We start from the raw sequence: 15,248 nt of genomic DNA on the forward strand, positions 1-15,248 counted from the left end.
ATCAATATCAGTATCATCAGTATCATCAGTATCACTGTGGACTTTCCCTTCTAGAAATCTAAGTACTATAACTCTAGTCTAACTATTAATTCTAAAGTCGTAACTGTTAGACCTAGTAGTAGTAGAGTCTAAGCTAAATGTAACTAAGAATAAGAAAAGTAGACGTTAGATAAAGTTCTAGTCGTAAAACTTACCTGCAAAAATTGCCTTCATGTACCATTTGAGAAATTCAAAGTCCATTAGGATATTATAAGTATCCAGTTCACGATTTAAAACATGAAATTATCGAAATAATGATGAAAGTTACCACCAGAAGTCGTAAATTTCCGGCTTCATTATCAGTAACACTTCTAACATGTTGATGTCAATGCAAATACAGTATACATACACAGCATTAGGTCTTGCGGATGAGTTCATTTTTTATACTGGGGTACTGTATGATTGGTAGGGTATTAGTAAATCAATTGATAAATTATTATAACAAGTTAAATATAAATAATGATATTCAATTTTGAATTTCATCTTCAATTCATAATTTTTTTAATATCAATTTTCTATTTTTTCTTCTTAAAAATGAATGATATATTAAAACACTTTTTTCAAAATACCCCTATAAAAAATAGTTGTTTCCAATGTCAGTACCTTACCTAAGTCCAATCACGAATTACGTTCTTCCTTCAATTTATACTGCAGCATAAAATTGGGCCAATTAGAGCTGTTGTTACATATTAACTTTAATATAAATCTACGTGCAAGAAAGTCGAAAATCAACGATGGAAACTACAAAAAAGGAACAAGGATCACTTCAAATACTCCTCCGAGGTTATTTGAGGTTATTGAAAGAGAAACCGATCACTACGAAATCACTTACAAGGTATGTCGATGTCCCATTATCATTTAGTGTTATTTTGTACATACTCGAACGGCTACAGCTACGATTACGAACGCAATGATGAATGAGCGGGAGGGTTGTGTGCAATAAGCCAGCAGTGTAGGCGCAAAAGTGACCAGCGTTCCGGTGCTGGCCGGTGGGCGTGGGAGATCACGACATCGGGGGTGGTATTCTGAACATTCTTGAATCTTGAATCTTGAATCTTGAATTTGTTGCACCCAAAAAGCTACGTTGACAGCTGTCCAGGGTGGAGTAATAGTGGTAGTGTGTGAGTGCGTGGTGCGTGCAAGTAAAAGAAGCCAGACATTGTGCAGAAGAAGACATGTAAATCTAGGGAGGCCAATGCCCAAATCTAACTTTTTAATTACTAATTTGTTTATACTAAAACTAAGATTAAAAGAAAGCATTTACTTTCACTAAGAAAATCCACCCATCTGCCGACTCCATAGGTTCCATCAAATAGGAGATATCCAGCTGGTTTGTAGCCATTTCCTTCTACGCCTTTCCGTACGTAAGAGTAGGGTGTCTGATCGCGCACCCGATGTTGTGTGCTAAAATTCTTCCCATAGAGATTACACGCATCCCTATGCAGCCTACGTGCATTGCGCGACCATGCAAAAAAAGTCAATTTTTTTTTTTCAAATCGAGATTCAAACCTTTATCAGTTGTGATCCTGAAGGTGATAATCAATGAATGAGGTGTCATATGAAAGAGCAGGTGAATTCCAATATTTCCAAAGGGGCGTAGCCCCCGAAATTCTAAAAATATCTTGGTCAAAACAGCAATTTAAACATTGTGTCCTGGCTAACTCTGAGGTTTGTCACTTTTGAGATATGACGCCCCGATCGATAAGTAGTCCCAGTCCTAAGGAACAATTCTATGTGATTATATTTTCGCTAGCCCCCAGGGATCACAACTGATAACAGTTTAAAAATACCCTTCTCGCTATTTGGTGGATCAGCTAATTAGGGGGCGTGCGCTCCGCTCAGTCCAAACCATGGTTACATCGCGTAACATCTCCGCGCACGAACGAAACCCCAAATTCAAGTGACTGAAATTATGGTTGGAAATTCCCTCGATAAACCCGGAAGTGAATACACGTTATAGTCAATGGCAATATCGCGGAGATTGTCTCCGCGATATTGCCATTGACTATAACGTGCATTCACTTCCGGGTTTATTGTGCGACGAACGCCAACCATACTAGTCAATCGCACATGTCGCGGAGACAGCGTAGCTCAAGCTGCAAGTCGCGGATTGGCTTAGCAGCATGCGTACGATATGCATACGCTTGCATATCGCGCGATACAGCTGTTTGGCTAAATTTAGCAAAACAACATCACTCTGCGTGGACGTCTTTTTCGACGATTTTGACCAAAATGATATGAATATACCAGCGTGTTGGAGGGGCTGTAACTTTTGATAGAAACATCGGTGAGACTTGAAATTTGAAATGTATTATTCTGATAACATTTTTTATTCAAATATCAAACAAAAATGGTGAAAAACGATCCCAAATTGAAAATTGAAAAATCGTTCAGACACCCTAGTAAGAGCCTTGAAACAATTATAATTCATGTCGCAAAGTTACGTTCATAATTAGACAGGCCCGAGGGACAAAGTTCATGATGAAGTTTAAAACTTCGCGCGAAAGTGCAATCACTCAACAGCGGCTAGCCTTGAATCGGTCGCACACGTACACACCTTCTTCTTCTTAGTTGATCCCTCCACCGACACAGGCAAGCCCCGATGCAGGCTGAAGTCCAGCCATCAATGTGCGAACGATTACATCTTCTACTACTACGAGCCGAAGACGATGGTTCAAAAAAGGAAAGAAATATATATAATTCATTGATATTTACCTTAGATGTGTATTCCAATAATTTGATTTCCTCATGAGTATTCCTTATTATCAACGATCGAGAAGTTACGAGGTCCAATTAAAATCCATCTTGCAGCGAACACAATCATAGCGCACATCCATGCATGCAACGTACGTGTACTAATATTTCTCTCACTCTCTCTCTCTCTCTCTCCCTTTCGCTATACGTAACATACACACTCACTAACCATGTATCATACAACACACACATTCAAATCATGGCTTTCATTTCAATTCTCAATTGGAGTATAGACTGCTCACGTAGACTTTTTTTTTTACTGAAATATCTTTTTTAACACTTCTCATACATTACTTCACGACACTCGTATCTAGTGCTGTGAGAATAAGGTACTAGGGTCTATAAATAAGACTACGCTTTGGGCACGCTCTGACCGGAGCTCAGATTATGTCGCAATACCCTTTATTTTTGGCGCGAACAATGACGTCACTGTTCACTGTTTTCCTTCTCATTTTGAGATGGATGTAGCTATAGGGCTCAAACCAACGCAAGATTGACAGAAACATCGTACTCTATCTACTTTCGAATGTTCAGTTTGTAAAAATCTGTATTTAAAAAGATATAATCTTTTTTCTTTATATTTTCTAGTTGTTAGAAGTGGCAATTGTGAACATCTGAAATGTTGATCTCTATCAAAAGTTCTTTACTCAAAACGGATCCCATATTTTTAGGGTCTACCTTCTGCCAATGAGAAGGTTTTTAGTGAGCAAACCTCTACGCCCTCTAGGATTTTCTTAGTCGGTGGTGCGAGTGCGTCAAGGTCGTCTGCAACCACAATTATTGGATTAAAAAACGTCAAAATCTGCAAGATTGTCAACAAATGGTGAAAGACTGTTACAGATCCGTGATTATAGGTATGTTGTGAAATGTATAATTGTATTTTCTTTTCATATTTTCTTCAATTTTTATTTTTACATCATTTTTTTCCCTTTGCTAATTTTTTGAAGTGGGCGATGAGCGCACAAATCGTAGGTGTAGAAGCCTTACGCCCGGGCATTGGCCTCCCTAGTAAATCTTCTGAAAGGAATCCGGACATCTATCGTGCGTCGTGCATTTTAGATCAGCTTCAAGAGGTCTTTATTTAATTGATTTTTAAAGGCTAGACTACGTGTGTATTCAAGTTTTTGGTTGGGAAGGTTAGGTTGTTCCAATCTTTTGAGTGTGACTATGAGTATGACTGTGAGTTGTAAGTTGTAAGTTCTGTGTTGTCTTTTGTTGTATCTCCCAGAGATAACACAGAGCTATTATTGTTGTAAGTCGGTATTTTGAAAATCATTTTATCCCTGTGTTAATCTTGAAGGACAGCCTCTATTCTTATCTTACGATAGACCACTCCAGCAAAGCATAGAGAGTCATAGACCGAAAGCTTCAGTCTCTATTATATACTAGGGAGGCCAATGCCCAAATCTAACTTTTTAATTACGAATTTGTTTAAAATAAAACAAAGATTAAAAGAAAGCATTTACTTTCACTAAGAAAACTCACCCATCTGCCGACTCCAGAAGTTCCATAAAATAGGAGATATCCAGCTTTTAAGCACTCCCTTCCTTCTACGCTTGGCCGTACGCAAGAGCCTTGAAACAATCAATTCCATGGTCCCAAAAATTACGTCGAGAATTAGACAGGCCCGAGGGAATGGGCGTGTCATCATGGTCATTGCCCGGACAACAAGTTCAAAACTTCGCGCGAAAGTACATTCATCATCACCGGCTAGCCTTGAATTAGTCGCACACACCGACACAGTACTGCAGGCCGTCCAGGTACGGTAATTGCATGCAAGCCGCAATCGAGCCATGCTAGCCATGCCACGGCATGGAGGGTCAAAAGAGAAAGCTCGAAAACCACTCATTGTAAATTAAGAAAATTATTGAAATAAATAAATAGGCCTACCTTAGTTTTGATATGTATTCCAATTATTTCCTCATGAGTAAAGATCAATCTGACACTGCAAAATCCAACAGTTGCAGCGAACACAATACGATCGATAAATCCAACAGTTGCAGCGAACACAATACGGAATCAAACATAGTCAATAGGACTGCACGCATTGATAGACGTGTACTGACGGAGATATATCTCTCCCTCTCTCTCTCTCTCTCTCTCTCTCTCTCACTAACCATATGATGATATCATACACTAAAACACACACGTTCAAATCATGGCATTCATTACACTTCTCAATTGGAGTATAGACTGCTCACGTAGACTTTTTTTTTTTACTGAAATGTCTTTTTTTACACTTCTCATACATTACTGCACGACACTGACCTAGTGCTGAGATTAGGTACTATGTGTGAGACTACGTCAAATTTGTTTTGCGCGCGATGAGACCGGAGCTCATACATATTCATATAATGATGTCGCAAGACTTCAATTTGGGGCTCGAACAATCATGTCTCTGTTCACAGTTTTCCACCCCAATTTGAGATGGCTCTAGCTATGGGGCTCAAACCAACGCAAGATTGACAAAAACATCGTACTCTATCTACCTTCGTATGTGCAGTTTGTAAAAATCTGCAATTAAAAAGATATGATCGTTTTTCATTATATTTTCTAGTTGTTAAAAGTGACATTTGTGCACAACTGATATGTTAATCTCTATCAAAAGTTCTTTGATATTAAATTGGTTCCATATTTTTAGGCTCTACCTTCAGTCATTGAGAAGGATTTTAGTGAGCTAACCTCATCGCCCTCTAGGACCCTTCTAGTTTCTCTTGTGCGTCCGTTATTTTCGTCTGCTAGCGCAATTATTGGATCAAAATACGTCAAAATCTGCAAGATCGTCAACAAAGGGTGAAAGACTGTTACAGATCCGTGATTATAGGTATGTTGTGGAGTGTGTAATTGTGTATTTGTTATACATTTTATTCCATAGATATTTGTTTTCTTTTTTTTCCCCTTTTTTTTTCTTCTGGTAATTTTCTGACTTTGACGACGAGCGCACAAATCGTAGGCGTAGAAGCCTTACGCCCGGGCATTGGCCTCCCTATCTATACCGTCGGTTGTTCCACTGAGACTACGTCTGGCTCCACTAGACCTCCGGTTATAGAGACAGAACGATCGCCTATGCCAGCCTATGTTGAAGATATACGGCTAGATTTTAGCCGTTAGGCCCCTCCCACAAACATGAACAAACTTGCCACGGCCGTATTGTTATGCCCCCAAAATCCCCCAAAATGTCATTTTACCTCGTGCATATCCAATTTTACATTAGGCCTAGGCTATAATACATCGGTTCCACTTACTAACTTGATTGAAATAATCCGTTTAATGGTCCCTTTTAAGGAAATTATGAGTCAAAATCGACATCCATGTTGAAAATCTTGCAAGCTGTGTTAAACTCTCGCTGCCGTCAATCTCATCCCTTCTAGTCTACGCCGAAGGCAAAATGATTATGAAGGAAAAACTGTGATAACGCCATTACGAACGTGTAGATGGCGCACAGTTTTTCCTTCATAATCATTTTGCCTTCGGCGTAGACTAGAAGGGATGAGATTGACGGCAGCGAGAGTTTAACACAGCTTGCAAGATTTTCAACATGGATGTCGATTTTGACCCATAATTTCCTTAAAAGGGACCATTAAACGGATTATTTCAATCAAGTTAGTAAGTGGAACCGATGTATTATAGCCTAGGCCTAATGTAAAATTGGATATGCACGAGGTAAAATGACATTTTGGGGGATTTTGGGGGCATAACAATACGGCCGTGGCAAGTTTGTTCATGTTTGTGGGAGGGGCCTAACGGCTAAAATCTAGCCGTGATATCTTCAACATAGGCTGGCATAGGCGATCGTTCTGTCTCTATAACCGGAGGTCTAGTGGAGCCAGACGTAGTCTCAGTGGAACAACCGACGGTATAGAGACTGAAGCTTTCGGTCTAAGAGAGTCAATGCTAATGCATAGACTATTCACGGAGTCGGGCTAACTCGGACCAGGGGACAACTTGGCCCAGCTGCAAAAACGGTCATTTTTTGTCGTTTTAGGTTTAGGGTTAGGTTTAGGGTTAGGGTTAGGGTTAGGTTTAGGATTAGGGTTAGGGTTAGAGTTAGAGTTAGGGTAAAATGACAAAAAATTACCGTTTTTGCAGCTGGGCCGAGTTGTCCCCTGGTCCGAGTTAGCCCGGATCCGTATTCACACATAGGAGCATCACTATCCTGGCTGTGTAGTATAACACACAACACTGGCCCCAGTACATTAAAGCAAAATTTTAAAAAGAATGTACTATGATCCTTTAAAAAGATCTACTAATAATTTACATGGGATATAACCCATCACAAATACATAAAGAATGGAACTTACAAGTTTCGTTGGTGGAAATTTCCTTGGTTTCCAGACATCTGGCCTAGAATACTTGTTTGCATAAAGCCCAATCGTCTTCCGCTAACGTGCGCCATTTTCGGATTCAATTACGTTTTTTTTAAAGACCGGTCTCGACCTCTTACGTCCGAATACTTGCATGTCCTCGCTTGTTGATATGGACGCTATCGGTTGTGTACACAACTCAGTGGTAGGCTATTGCGTACGAGCGTTTTTAGAGTTTGTTATTAAATACATATACATTTCAGCCCAACTAAGCCGACAGGGGTGGCGGAGCATTACTATATAATTCCCAAGTATAATATTAAATTATGCAATTGTGGGGTCTTACTAATAAAAATAATAATACTAATAATAGGCATTTCTATAGTCTAAATTCGTACAAAATAAGAGGCCTAAGTGCTTTAAACCTGCGACAAAGCAATAAATGAAAACGTCTGCGAGATAAGACAACTACCCGTCAGATATTGTGCAATTAGCATTAGATATCGTGTCACGTATGGTTTCACCAAATTCCAGACAACTCGCTAAAAAGACAACTCGCCCCTGGACAACTCGACACAATACCCTGGACATCTCGCCACGTTACCCTGGACAACCTGCTATGGTCGAGTTGTTAAAATCGTCATATCCTAGCATGTAATTTCTTAGAAAGTTCTCATCTGTGATGTTTCCGGTCAACACACAATCTTCTAACTCGTCTATTGGCACGGAGTTGGTTCTGGGCAAGAAATATTGCCGCCATTATATCACCAAGAAAGATACAACAACCCCCTACCTGTTGTAAATATTGTTGTAAATACCATCCAATATAAGATAAGATAAAAGATAAAACAATTTTTCATTACGGTAGATAATTTCACACAGGCGCGCGCCCGCAACCCACCATCGGTATGCAGATGTATTGTGCAGCGGTTTGCCGTGAAAAAGTGTATACTAATATCAACGTTTATCCGAAAAATATTCCAAAAATAACAAGAAAATTGACACGAAACAGGTAATAAACATAACCACTTTTAACTCATGATCTTTATTTGGACATTTAATAAATATTTACTTCATTTTGGGTATGTGTTAGTAGGGTATCTCCACGCTGGAGTTATGGGTCAAATTTGGGATACGTTTCTGAACAAGCACCCCTTAATTGGCACCCATACAAATTAACCCATTTTCTTGCGTGAAGTGGCAGATAAACAAATCCTAAAATGCTCTTGAAATCACCCCTTCCAAAACCAAATGAATATTGCACATTGGCTTCAGAGTTTGCTAGTCAGTAGTGGACTCTTCTTTCTTGTACACAGCACTTTGAAATCAGTCAAGTATTTAACAAAAAAATATGAGATTTTGATACCGGAGTGATAGTGATTTGCCTACCGTCCACATGTTCCTGATGATAATTACAAAAATGCTGACCTCTAAAGAGTTTGCAATGTTTCTTCCAGCTGAAATCAAGCAAGCAAGGTCGTCAACATCAAGCTCCAGCAAGACCCTTGAAGAAGCACATTTTCACTGTTCTGAGTTCTCTTCTCTATTTTGCTATTCTTTTCAGTGGTGCCATCGCTGGTATTGGAGATATCATTGCACAGAGGTTAGTTGACCCATCTTCTCCGTATACTGTCAGGTCAACAGCAGCATTTGCAGTTCTTGGGTAAGTCAAATCTGGACCACCATCAATTAATTGGACTTTAATAGACCGATAATTTGACTTGTGTGACTTTCGAGTTTATGCAGTGTTAAATGTATTCATATGGTCACTGTCAAATCTGTTCAGATTATGTAGGGGAAAACAGAAAATGCCCCTATCTCTTGCTGTCAATTGGTGCCCTTGTGTAGGGTATTGGGGGGGCATCAAGTTCATAATTTATCCTGGGCATTTTTTTATTATTTTTTTTTGGGGGGGAGCTACAAATCAATTCAAATCATTTATCAGATTGGCCAGGGCAACTGCATTTAATTATCTTACAAACTGCCCCTGGACATTCTGTTAACAAAATAGATTGAAATTGGGTCTGTCATGATCAGTCATCAGACAAATTTTCATTTGGTTATCACTCCAAATAAGAATGAGTAAAAAAAGAAGAGAGGCAAAATACTCTGTAATAATGGCATCTCACTGCTTAATGAAATCAATTAATGGATTATTTCTTGTTCATTGTGTTCTTATTTCTGTCAATCAAGGACTGTTCTTTCCTCATTTCCTTTTGGAAGATATTGTTTCTTGTTTTATATTCTGCAATGATTTAATCCCTCACGCTTTCTCTCTTTCTTTCTGTTGATCCTCTCTCCCTCTCTCAATCTCTATCTCACAGGACATTCTTCACAGGACCGCTGTCTCACTACTTCTATGCATGGCTCCAGAAGACGTTCCCAGGCAAAGATGTGCCTACGTCTATCAAGAAAATCCTATGCGACCGTCTGGTGTTTGCCCCGCCCTACCTCCTGATCTTCTTCTACTTGTTAGGAATCATTGAGGTAATGTTTGCGGTGGTCGAACATTTACTCCAGGCTTTATTTCATCCTAAGTGTGAGGTTAGGGCTAGGGTTGCAGTTGGGTTTTAGATTAGGTATATGGAAGTTAGGAGTTACCATAGAGCAGTTATCACAGGAGCAAGTGTTGTACAACTGTTTTGTGCAGAGCTGGAGTGTTCAAGTATGATGTTATCAATAGAGATTTCATTGTGTACCTGACAGAAGGCTACAAATACCTCTTCGGTCTAATTCAATTTTCATATTTTAGTAAATGGATGTGATAGTAAATAGAGAGAAGTATTATATAAGACTGAGAACTATTTTAGATGATGTACCAAATAAAATATGGTAAACTGTAGAAGTAGGTATAAGAAGACTTTGAAATTTGTATTTCTTAAATTTTACACCTGCCTGGTGTGCTTCTTTTCATGTTCTTCTGTTACACACACACATTTCTTTTTCTCATGCTCATGCTGAACTGAATCTGCATCTGGGTCTCTATTGTCTATTTGTGTTTGTATGTCTTGCCCTGCCTCTCTTGCCTCTCCTCACTATCTTCATTGTTGTTTTTATCTCTCTGCTTCTATTTGTTACCTTTACCCCCCTCCCTCTGTCTCTTTATCTGCCCTAAACCTACTCTGAATATGTATGGGATTGATGGGGGTGGCACAGGTTATGAGGATCAATAGACTTAGATGGTTTGGACACGTGGCAAGAAGAGAGGCAACACACTGGCTCCAATGGGCTCTAAACTTTCCGGTCACCGGAAGAAGACCTCGCAGGAGACCCAGGAAAACTTGGATGGAAAGAAGATGCCAAAACGTCGGGTATTAGTCATATGGATCCCACAGACAGGAAAGCTTGGAAAGCAGCCATTAAGGAAATGAAATGTCCAACCCCACAAAGTGGGACAAATGGACTTTAAAGGCTGATGAATTTGTATCTCTTCTTCTCTTATGTCACTTACTATTTCTGCATTTCTGCTTCTCCTATTTCTGTTCTTCTCTTCCCTTTATCTCTCTTTCTTTGTCACATATCTCTATAAGTCTTCTTTATATACATTCTCTTTGTTTCTTTCTCCATCTTTCAGGGTAAAGGTCATGCTGTGTCTGTAGAGAAGATTAGAGAGACATACTGGATAGCATTGAAGATGAATTGGAGGATATGGACTATCAGTCAGTATATCAATATAAACTATGTACCTTTACAGGTTAGTCAACTGCATGTGAATCATCTATTTACCGTGATATTACCAGTACCCAGTTTCCTGCTAGAAAATTGTTTGTCAATGGTTCAAATTCAAAGAAATGTGCCTTTACTGCATGCTTCCCAGGACAGTGAATTTAGGAGTCCCAGGTTGAAAGTACACTTTGACATGTCAATTGGTCCCAGATTGAGTGAAATAAGGCCTTAATACAACTCACTTCTAGATCCTAATCAAATGCTTGGTCAAAGCAGTCATGTGTGATTCGTGTACTGAGACTATCCCATGTTTTTTTCATTTAAAGGGATCCGGTAACTTTGTCTCAGATTCTGAAACAAAATTCTGGATTTAGCTCGTGCTGCAATGATAATTATAAACCTTTAGGTCAGTCAGGAACCCCATGACTTTTACAAGCCGATCGCCTGTCTGATTATCAAGATATTTATGATTGAAATTACAAATTTTGAAAACCGTTTGCTAAACGGTTTTCATTACACTACAGTCTATTGGGAAAAACGAGTATGGTAAAACCGGTCACTCAAAGATTTGTACTTTTTTGAGGCACTTCTTGATCATTTTGAAGCGCTTCATTATTACACCTTATCACAGACACTGATAATACGTAGGGCCGTGTATCTCAGATTTAACATTGTTAAACGATCCCTTTAAAGCATGCAATAGTTTTCTGTACTATCAACAATTTGTTTAATATGCAGTGCATGTAGAGGTTTAATCTTATAATTTGTTGTGCAGTAATGTGTGTATACACATATAGAGGAAAGCTGCCTTATAATCATTATTGACAGCTTTATTTGTCTTGAAGCACTGGCTTAATCTTTGTAGATTGTCAAACAATACTTTGACATATATCTTAGATGCTGAATAATGCTCTTTGTATTTCTTTTTTTTCTCCTTTTTTTTCCTCCTTTTTTTTCCTCCTTTTTTTTCCTCCTTTCTTTCTTGTTCTTGCAGTTCCGTGTTCTGTTTGCCAGTGTAATAGCCTTCGTATGGACCATCTATCTAGCTGTGATGAGGAGAAGATGAGCAATTCTAGATGATAATTTAGCAGGGTATACTAGCCTGATGGATAAGTACAAGCCAGTCGATCATTTGGACAGCCATTCTACTATTTAACCTGCCCTATAATCAGTCGGCAACTAATTCCTGTAGCTTTGATTCTGACATAAAGTACCAGGCAGATTTGTCAGAACCATAGATTTTCACATCAAACTTTAAATCTGTGCGTGGCTTAATCGATTTCAAACTGATATGCCTTACTGTGACATGCAGGTAATAATGTTGACATGCAAGTAAATGAGATAGGTATTGAACCAATTGCCCACTTGTTTCACACATTGGGGTTGTATGAAGGCAAACTGAAAACGAGAGCAGTCCACATATTTGTGTGTCAAGCTCTTTGTTTTCTACAAATTAAATGTAATAGTGTAATAAAATGAATTTACTAAGTATATAAATCCATCCATAGCATTAAAAGATGAGAAATTGATTTCATAATGTTTATTTGTTTGTTTACATGTTAAGAAAATCATGTAAAATTTTTGTAAAATGAACAGGTTGACACTTGAAACTTGGACTAAAGTTTAGTATGCTTCTTAAGAATACTCCAACCATTGAAAAGTAGTAGATTTTATAAAAGAGTATAGTGCTTGAATAACTTGCACTGATCAGGGTATTATGCCAGTTTTTATGTCTCGCCATTATGTACATACATGTACAATGAGAAGTTTGCAATGAATATTAATGTGATCAAGCATATATCTGCTATGATATTCTTAAAATGCAGATATCAGTACTTTTGATTCTCATTAAAAAATTGATATACTAGTGATTAAACAAATATCTCCTATGGTTCTCATGGAATTGATATGAATTGATATGCATATATCTGCTGTGATTCTCATAAAAAAGGATATTCATTAAAAAAAAAATGTAATGCAGATGAAACAAATATCTGCTATAATGATTCTCGTATAAAATGACATTCATTTTAAAAAAATGCAATGCAGATGAAACAAATATCTGCGATAATGATTCTCATAAAAAAGGACAATCATTTAAAAAAATGCAATGCAGATGAAACAAATATCTGCTATAATGATTTTCATAAAAAAGGACATTCATTAAAACGAAATGCAATGCAGCTGAAACAAATATCTGCTATAATGATTCTCATAAAAAAGGACATTCATTTAAAAAAAAATGCAATGCAGATGAAACAATTAAAATATCTGCTATGATTCTCATAAAAAAAGGACATTCATTAAAAAAAAATGCAATGCAGATGAAACAAATATCTGCTATAATGATTCCCATAATATTACTCCTTACAAGTTCATCCCGATGAAGCCAGCTTTAGTAAATGTCACACACTGACCCTAGGTTCAGGTTCATCTACTGAGTAGAGTATGCTCAGTATTATAAATCCTACTCTCAAGAAAATAATCTCATCATACGTCATAGTGGTGTACTCTTATTATTCGTTCGTTCGTGTCTCCTTCGATCAAGATTAACGTAATCTTGATCTTCGGAGTAGTTGCTACAACCGGCCGTGTCAGACACGTTGCCCCGGGGTGCGAGATAGGACTCTTGTAGCATGCCCCCATTTACTCTTATTATGAATTGGCATCTATGTCAAAATAACATCATTGATAATATATTTGTATCAAGATTGTTTGGGTTTGGACCATTCTTCCAAATTTATAGCATATTTCAATTCGCACATTTGCTATTTGGTCAACTTTGGTTAAAAAGAGACAATAATAATAATGGTATGATTATAGGGGAAATTGGCAGATCATACACTGTAATTATGCTTCATGTTTCGTTTTAATTTGAAAATGAAATTTTAATCTTGGATGGATTTTTTGTTTAGATTCAGCTCAGGGTCTCTTAGAGAATTTTGTATGCATGAATTACCATGCTCCTCTGCAAGGAAACAGTATTTGGTTTATGTCAGCATTCTGAAAATGTGAAGTTTACATCATGCATTATTTGTACATCAATCATGGCATTATTAATCAATAAAAATATGTCAATATTGTTGACGGGACTTGTGTGTCTAATTTATGTATTATGTGAAAACATTAAAAACAATACTAACAGTAAAATTACAAGCTGGTTTAAATCAGATTCCAAGCATAAAAATTATTTTGAAATGGTGAATTGTAAGGAGAAAACCCATGACAACCATTGTTATCTTTTGAAAAATGTGTGCCTCATGAAATTTCATGTATTTTTACGTCAATCATAATGGTTTTTCTTTTGGTGAGAAGTATGATATATCTATTACATGTAATGAAACTTTTGTTCATTTACTCCACCAGGAACTATTACTTGTAGTATTAGTTTTTATGATGATTATTTGGTTCTTTTATGGCAAATAAGTACTTATTAAAGTTTTGTTTTCACGTTTTGGGTAATATACACTGCCTATGTTTTGTTATCAGCCAAAGTCATGAAAACTATATGTACAACTATACTAATTGGTTTATCCTCATAAAAATTATGTTATAATGCACCTAATACTTTGTTTCTAGGAACAGCACATATTATTACCGCGGTCATCGGATTCAGGCTTACCCTTAACATAATGTGTGCACATTTTCCACTCCCTGGGGAGCATTCTAGCCAGTTGCCATTTTACAAGCGCCACTTGCTAATCCAACCACATTAACTTTCGCATCCTACCGAGGACCTATGTAGAACCTGGGTGGATAGTGGCAAATGTAGATCTTGTGATCCACAGTCCACTCAACCACGACACCTCTATATTGTACATTGTACAATTGTACATAAATATTATGTGGATGCCCTGGTCATTTTCACACGCAAAAATTATATTTTCGACTAATTTTCCCTATATTTCTATGGTATTTACTGGAAAATCAAACTATTTTTCTTCTAATTTCTATTTTTAAGGCTAAGGATTTGGAACCAAAGATTGTTGAATAATATATTAAGAGTTGAAATTAGTAAAGAAAATCCAAAATGTTTTCTGTGCTGGTTTTACACTCTTTTACACTAGTTTTAGACTATGTTCTTTTGATGAGGTTGATGTTCATGTAGAATTTGTATACATCATGTGAAAGATAACTAAAAAAATAATTAAAAACCAATGACAAAATAAGTGTTTGAAAATAGTAGTTTGTGTGTAATTTTGCATGACTGGTGATCAAGAGTTACATGAATGCAAGGATTGGTGAAATAAGCATGAGGTACTGAATTAAAATGTAGAATGTGGCATATTGAGACAGAAGTTATTCAAAATGGTCATTCATAGCCTGGCTTGTGAGCACTGGCTCTCAAACAGTATAATTATTTGGGTGATCCCGGAGCTAGATACTCTGAAGTGAAGGGCTAGTCAGACTATCAGTAACGATATTCACAAGATTCAATAGTTATCAAGACATACCTTCACAGCCAGATTGATGAATGGTGAAGTT

At 37.5% G+C, this 15,248-nt stretch overlaps 2 protein-coding genes across 3 annotated transcripts in view; one reads left to right on the plus strand and one right to left on the minus strand.

Annotated features, from left to right (window-relative positions):
• LOC763357 (integral membrane protein DGCR2/IDD) overlaps window positions 1-388 on the minus strand; it is a 32,542-nt gene extending 32,154 nt beyond the window's left edge. Inside the window, exon 1 of one of the 2 annotated variants that reach the window (XM_001199299.4) lies at window positions 195-388. In XM_001199299.4, coding sequence (XP_001199299.2) covers window positions 195-240 — 46 coding nt within the window. In that variant the 5' untranslated portion in view covers window positions 241-388. The remainder of the gene's footprint in view (window positions 1-194) is intronic. The other variant, XM_011678608.2, reaches the window with a different exon arrangement.
• Window positions 389-704: 316 nt separating this feature from the next.
• Window positions 705-14,929, plus strand: LOC584245 (peroxisomal membrane protein 2). Its single transcript, XM_030992314.1, has 5 exons — window positions 705-874; window positions 8,662-8,760; window positions 9,422-9,584; window positions 10,672-10,791; window positions 11,758-14,929. The coding sequence occupies exons 1-5, from the start codon at window positions 774-776 to the stop codon at window positions 11,827-11,829; spliced, it is 555 nt and encodes a 184-aa protein (XP_030848174.1). The 5' UTR covers window positions 705-773; the 3' UTR covers window positions 11,830-14,929.
• The last annotated feature ends 319 nt before the right edge of the window (window positions 14,930-15,248 follow it).

The sequence above is a fragment of the Strongylocentrotus purpuratus genome, unplaced genomic scaffold, assembly GCF_000002235.5.
Source record: "Strongylocentrotus purpuratus isolate Spur 01 unplaced genomic scaffold, Spur_5.0 spur5_scaffold_2, whole genome shotgun sequence".
NCBI classification, from domain to species: Eukaryota; Metazoa; Echinodermata; class Echinoidea; order Camarodonta; family Strongylocentrotidae; genus Strongylocentrotus; species Strongylocentrotus purpuratus.

Excerpts from the sequence above, each read along its gene's own strand:
- LOC584245 (XM_030992314.1), top strand. The coding sequence starts at position 774 with ATGGAAACTACAAAAAAGGAACAAGGATCACTTCAAATACTCCTCCGA. Across the intron at positions 8,761-9,421 it reads GCAGCATTTGCAGTTCTTGG|GACATTCTTCACAGGACCGC; the intron begins GTAAGTCAAATC and ends TCTATCTCACAG. Across the intron at positions 10,792-11,757 it reads TAAACTATGTACCTTTACAG|TTCCGTGTTCTGTTTGCCAG; the intron begins GTTAGTCAACTG and ends TTGTTCTTGCAG.